At 50.5% G+C, this 6,985-nt stretch overlaps 1 protein-coding gene across 1 annotated transcript; it reads right to left on the bottom strand.

The window, feature by feature from the left end:
• Positions 1-2,665: 2,665 nt before the first annotated feature.
• On the bottom strand, positions 2,666-5,132 carry LOC119332344 (ethylene-responsive transcription factor 1-like). The gene is made up of 3 exons (XM_037605527.1): positions 4,771-5,132; positions 3,051-3,896; positions 2,666-2,958 (listed from the first exon to the last, which is right to left on the bottom strand). The coding sequence occupies exons 1-2, from the start codon at positions 5,027-5,029 to the stop codon at positions 3,091-3,093; spliced, it is 1,065 nt and encodes a 354-aa protein (XP_037461424.1). The 5' UTR covers positions 5,030-5,132; the 3' UTR covers positions 2,666-2,958; positions 3,051-3,090.
• Positions 5,133-6,985: the final 1,853 nt, after the last annotated feature.

The following is a 6,985-nucleotide window of genomic DNA, read 5'->3' as shown; positions in this document are numbered from 1 at the left end:
CCGGTCTGGCTCCAGGGAGGGTGGCGGCGGGGCATCTCTCTGCGAGGCGCGAGGGCGCATCTGGCGCGCGGGCGCGGCTCTGGCTCGGGCTGGTGAGGCTCCGGTGGTCGGAGGGGTGTCGCGGCGCGGCGAGGGGCTCGCTCCGGCGCGGGTGGTCCGAGGGGGCGCGGGATCTGGCGCTCCAGCAGGGGCGCCGTCAAGGGGAGGCGCGGATGCGTGCGGGCGGGCGTCTCGCGCGGTGCGTGCGTTGTGTGCGGCGCAAGTCGGGCGCGTGGGCGGGACGTGGTTCGGCTCGGGAGGCGCCGGGCAGGGAAGCTCGTCAGGCGGGCGTGACGCGAGGAGGAAGCCGGGGCGGTGGCCCCGGGCTGGAAGCCATGGCGTTTTGGCCATGGTGTCGTGTGCGCTCGCTTCTCATTCACAGCTTGAGGTGCTGCTGTTGAGGGTGGTGCGCGGTGAAGCTTGGTGGTCGGCGTTGGAGAGTGCAAGGCGCAACAGGAACGGCTCCAATGATCTCCACGCTTCTGGGTGGATCAGATCTGCGGGCCTCCATAGGGATGTGTGTGTTCCGGGCGAAAGCCTTGACCCGAGTTTGTCGGTGCCGTCGACGGCGGCGCTTTCGGGCGTCGTTTCCCTTCTTGGAGGCGTCGTTGTGGAACTCATCTTCTTCTATGTGGGGCTCGGGCTCTCCGGGTGAAAACCTAAGCTCCAGATTTTCCGGAGCGGGCGACGGCGACGTCTTCATCGTTTCTCTCTTGGGGGCGTTGCTTGGGAGAATTAGCTTGTGCTTGGTGCGTTTGGTTTTCTCCTACGTCGGGTTTGGTGGATGCCGGGGCAGCGGCCCCGGACGGCTGATGAACGCCGAGGCGGCGGCCTCGAAAAGTGATGCGCGGTGCGGCTCCATGGGGCGGGGCAGTGGCTCGGCCTTCACTTGAGTGGCAATCTTGGGCCACTTGGGTGGCAGGCTTGTCGGTCCGGTCGACGCGTTCCAGAGGGGGCGGTCTGACTTTGCGTCGGGGCAGCGGCCCCGGATGTGGTGCGACATTCGTGGTCTGCGAGCGGTTGCCCTGAGCAGCGTGGGCTGTGGGCAGCTGGGTCGCGCAGCGTTGCTGCTCGAGCGGAGCGGTGGTACGTCGGGGCGGCGGCCCCGGAAGGTGGTGCCGGTTGATTGCGCTGGGCGCGACGGAGCGGTGGATGTCGGGGCGGCGGCCCCGAGAAAATCACTATGGCGTCCAGACTTCTATGGCAACGATGATGGTGGGAGCGATGTCGGCGATGCGGCAATGGTTGCGATAGTCGGCTCTTCTCCGGCGTGTCCACGATATTGCCTCGGTTTGTTTGTTGCTGTGGAGTCGAAACTGCGGCGGCGAGGCCCTGTGGTATACGATGACCGGTTCCAGGTGTCCTTTCAGCGATCTTCCGTGGCGCCAGCCGTGCCTGGTTTCGTTCTTCTGAGTTCTCCGTCAGAACCGGAGCTGCGTTGTCTATCCGCAGGTCGACATGTCGTCGAGAAGGGTGGGCTTTGCCCTGTGTGTTTCAGTCTATGGGAGTGGGCTCGGCCCTTGTTGTTCCGGTTTTTGCCCGGTTTTCCGTAATTAACTGGGCAATTCTCTTCTGCTTAATTAATAGACGAGGCAATCTTTGCCTCCGTTTTAAAAAAAAACTTGTGCTAGAACATTGTTACAAGTAAAACTTTATTTTGAGAGATTTTGAAGGAGGATGTGGGCCCAATATGATACCCTATGTTTATGCCACGTCACTACCCCTACAACCATCGCAAGATACTCCAACAAACCCCCAACATTGCGAAAAATGATGAACTAGCGTATTAGGAAAACTAAGCATAACATCCTAACACTGGCTATTTAGAAGTTTTATGAGTGAGGGGACAGTGATTGACCCATTCCATGTGGGGAGTTGATCCCAACAACCCAAAAATGCCTTGACCAAGCAATTCCGGGTTGTGCAGTTTAGTACAAGTCACAATCAAACAAGAGGTGGTCTTCATCAGACGAGTACAACATGATCAAGCATTCAAGCTCTGTGCGATTGTGAGACCAGGTAGGTATTGTCCAATGGTCCATTACTCCTCTTCCAATAAAGAGGGGAAAGGGATGCTTGACTTAACATTTCTGAAAAGCTAGCTGACTTGAGGTTTATTTCTCCAATATTACCTTTCGAGTTCTCACAGCAGGACTAGGCAAGGGAGGCATCGGAGAATGCAGTGGATGCTGCTTTATTTCTGAATCTTACCAAATCTGAGATCAGAACCGCTGTAGCAAACCCTGAAGTTTCTGGTGAAATCTCTGGGTCGCGGGACTATTTCGGCAAATGTGTTGGATACCCCTCGGAAGCAATGATCTAGACATCTGAAGCACTTAGTATGATTTTGGGAGAGGAACTGATTCGCTGCATAGCAGTTATCCTAGACTTTCCCTTAGTTCAACAAAGCTTAGACGTCGGGTCATTTGATTCACACGCCTAGTCTTCGGCCTCGGTATCTGCAACTTGTGCTAGAACACTGTTACAAGTAAAGGTATACTTTGATAAACTTTGGAGGATTCTGGCCCAGTATGATACCATATATTTATGCCATGTCACTTACACTAACAACCATGGCAGGATACTCCAAAAGACTTTCAGTATGGCAGCAAATGATGAACTAGCGTATTGAAGAAAATAAGCACGACATACCAAACACTGGCTTCAAAGTTAAAAGGTTTACAGCCACTTGTAGCAATTACAATAAGGTAGAAACAGGAATACAAAATAAGAGTTCCCATCACATACTGGTTTCATATATAGATATAATATAGTCTGGGGGCAGAAGACAGAGGTCTATTGCAAAAGACTTCGGTCTCCTGACCATTTAAGCTAGACATAACCATAGACTGACATCGCTACTGCTCGATTCTAGAGGCACCAGACACAAGCACTTGTTGATGTCCAGAATACTTATTCCTGAAACAGATAAAAGATAATGATCAATGAAATGGAAATGGAAATTGAAGTGCATAACAATGAGTTTATTTCCAGCATAGCATATGCCTAACCTTTGTCTATATATACAGGCACCCAGCGACCTCCATTCCCTCAGTAGAAACCAGCAGACAAGGGCATGTCATCGAAGGTCCAAAGGCCCATGTTGCCGACCACGTCCTGGGGTACATCACAGCTTAGAATGCTGTCAATTGACTCATCTGAACCATCGTCCATCAGGAACTTCATGTATGGCTCCAAGTCGGCAAGATCAACATTAGCATCACCCATCACAGGAGGTACCGTTGAATTAATGCCGTTGTTCTGGAGAAATGCAGATTCATTGACCTCTGTTGAGGTGGGAATGGATGCAAGCACAGATGTTATGTCAGGGGTCTTGATATCATTCTCCCAGCTGAAGTCTGAGCAACTAAAGGAGTTGCTCCCCTGGTCAGAAGAAAAATTCATGAAAGGGGCCTCAACTGCATCCACTGTAGGCACAAACGACATGTTCTGAGGCTGCACAAATTGCTGATTTATGGTGTAGTCAACAGCAGGGCAGGAATACACATCTGCGTTGCCCATGGTGTTGAGTACTGGCTTCTGTTCGGTGTTGAACTCAGGCACCTTCACAGAGGTAGCGCAGCGTTGCTGAGGAGCCATAGGAGCTTCTTCTGGGAAATTGACCTTTGCCTTCTTGCCACGAATTCTGCGAGCTTCAACATCATAGGCTCTGGCAGCTTCCTCGGCAGAGTTGTAAGTGCCAAGCCAGACACGGACACCCTTGCGAGGATCTCTTATTTCAGCAGCCCATTTACCCCAAGGGCGGCGGCGGATGCCCCTGAACTGGTTCTTTCTCTTCCTTTTAGCAGACCCTGAAGCACAGTCATCATCACCAGCAGCAGTTGCCTTCAATCCATCTGAATGTAGCAGTGAGATAAAGATGAGACGGTTGATCTTAAACAGATAAAAATGAGGCATTCACTACTTCAAATAAAAAGCATCAATTGTTCTTACTCTTCCTTTGAAAAAATTAGCGAGGAATTAGACTATAAGCATTAATGATGCAAAACAAAGCATAGAACGATTTAACACAAAATCAAAACTGCTCCACACATGACAATTGCTATCGGATTTGGACACGACCATGGAATCGGGCGGCTGTTTCCTTTTAACTCGCATGCATGCGTGGCTGGATTCTCCCTGTCGTGCCGGGATCGTTCGACTCTTGTCGTGCACAAATTCACACAAAATTGTCTGCCATGATTCATGAGAGAAGATTTCCCCCTCAAAAAATTACAGAGAACCTAAGTGCAGAGAAATCCCTGGGGCACGGGAGATAAAATTCTCCAGAACAAGCCACAGCTACAGCACCATATTTTCTTTTCTTTTTCTTTGCGGGGGATACAGCACCATATTTTCATTAAAAAAATATCAAGCTCATCTAAACAGTGTGGCATCAAAGATCTTTTTCTCCTCATCGGAGTCACATGACAAAGCAAAAGTTTAGACATGAAATCGGGGTAAGTTGCAACGAGCATTTGCAGAAATTTAGCACAGATCGAGAATACAGCTAGCTAATCCTGCGATTCCAACCACCAACCCACCTAAGAACCCAAATCTATCCCCCCAAATCCTGACCAGAGCATGCAATTAAACGGATCTCCCGACCGGCGACCTAAACGCCGGATCTATCTATCTCAGGACGGGCCCAAGAAACCGGCTATTCATCTCAGAACAGAGCAACAAAACCACCCAAATCGACGCGCGGCGCACAGGGATCCTTTCTTTTACCTCCGGAGAAGCCGCTCCTGCGGACGGGGAAGGGCTTGCCCTCGCCGTCGGACTCCTCCTCCGCCTCCACGAACCCCTCGAAGTCGGCCTCGAACTCCGCGTCGCCCTCCTCCTCGAACTCCTCCTCGGGCGCGCGGCGGGGCCTCCCCGCGGCGGCATCGGCCCTGGCCCGCTTCTTCTTGTCCGCCCGCCAGACGTTGCCGCCGGTGGCCCGGCGCGGCGGCGGGATGATGTCGGAGAGGATGGCGCCGCCGCACATGGCTGGGAGCACGTGGGACCACGGAGCGAAACAAAAGAAAGAAGAGTGGAACGCGAGACGAGACGGGTCGGTTGGTGTGGTGTGTGATGATGGGGTTGCGCGCTTTGCGTCGCTGCGGTGCGGGGTGAGTGGCGCGCATATATACGTGTCAGGAGATTCGCCGGGGCGACCGCACTACTGGCGTGTGCGCGGGTGATTGGTGAGATGGGTGGGGCATGGTCGTGGCCGTCTGATGTGGGATCGACGGCTGAGGCTCTTGATTGGGTTTGCGCCGGAGAGCTTGCTCCGGTCCTGAGCATCACAAGCCATTTCTTCTATACTCTAAAAAAAGGGCATTTCTTCTGCTAATTTTTTTATGGTAATACGTGTCTCATTCCTATCACAAAGATCAAAGTACAAGTCATGTAAGGACCGACATGACAAAACTGAAAAGATAGCGAAATATCTCTGAGCTTGGCACCAACGCTGCTACATGCAATGCAATGCATATTAATATCAGGTAAATATTAATTGTATTGCATATTAATACTAGGCAAAACATACTCTCTCCGTTCTTTAAATATAAGTCTTTTTAGACATTTTAAATGGACTACAACATACAGATGTATCTAGACATATTTTAGAGTATAGACTCACTCATTTTGCTTTGTATATAGTCACTTGTTGGAATCTCTAAAAAAACTTATATTTGAAAACGGAGGGAGTATATTGCATGTTACTAGCCGGATCTTGTACACAGTCTTCTTCGCTCATGTTCTTGTTGTCACCCCCATCCGTAGCCCACCTTACATTCCGACCATAGCCACCTCTCTGTGAGCATTTCGCCGCCTTCCTGTAACTACCACCTCTCTGTGAGCGTTTCGCCGCCTTCCTGTAACTGCCACCTCTCCGTGAAGCCCTCCCGGCAACCGCTGCTTCGACCGCCATTGGCCTTCCACAGCCCCGCCATAGCTCCCACATGTTGCCTTCCCATGGAGGGGCTGGAAGTGAGGTCAGGATTGTCCAGGAAAAGGTTGCCTAGACTACATATAAGGGCAAGAATGCCGAGAGGGATATCCCAAAGGGCGCAAATGGATGAAACTGACAAGAAATACGACTAGCATGCACACTTCCAAGGAGCACAATAGGTACTTCTCCGGAATCGAGTTGAAGAAGAATTAATGAGAGTATATGTATAATTATGCTTAATCATTTGGTTTACATTAAAAGTATATGTTTAGTACTATGCTTAAGTATGTGCAGCATTGTGTTTGACGAACTTGGAGTTTATATTACGTGATATTTAATTAAGTTCAAATGTTTTTGGAAATGAAATTCAATTGTTGTTTATGCAAAAGAGCTTTGGAAAGTTCAGGAGAAGGATTATATGCACTCAAACCTCACAAAAAGTTTAACTCTTTTTTCATTGGATAGTTTCAAATTATTAGGATTTAAATTTCAGAAGGTGGTCTTTTTTTAGAAAAGGAGGATGACCCCCGGCCTCTGCATCTGGAAGGTGCATGCATCCACTTATTAATTATTCACAAAGACCTTACATAGTATTACATCAATATGTATGAAGCCATCATCTTGGCAACATCCGTCGCTACTCCTATCCATTAATGAAGGGGGCAGAAAGTGTGAGTCGGATACCAAGAGCTCTCACCTAAGCCTAACATCTAAAGACGGAGCTCCCAACCAAGCCACATACCATATCTGGGCACAAACCGGTCCGACACACTTAGGTCGTCGCCATCGTCTTCTATCGATCCATCTTCAAAACAAATACTGACGCATTGACCTTGCGAGACCTGCTATCGGCGCCAGACAACACCTCCTTCTTACGCACGTCCATCATCACACATCCGTCGCCAATGCCCTACCGCGCCACGCCGCTGAGACTCCACATCGTTGATGCGTCACATGGAACGCCCCCTGCAGATATCGTCCACTGGTCTCTTGAGCCAATGCATACCT

This window comes from Triticum dicoccoides, chromosome 7A, assembly GCF_002162155.2.
Source record: "Triticum dicoccoides isolate Atlit2015 ecotype Zavitan chromosome 7A, WEW_v2.0, whole genome shotgun sequence".
NCBI classification, from domain to species: domain Eukaryota; kingdom Viridiplantae; phylum Streptophyta; class Magnoliopsida; order Poales; family Poaceae; genus Triticum; species Triticum dicoccoides.
Note: the sequence above shows the minus strand (reverse complement) of the source record. Positions and strands in the feature narration are given on the sequence as shown.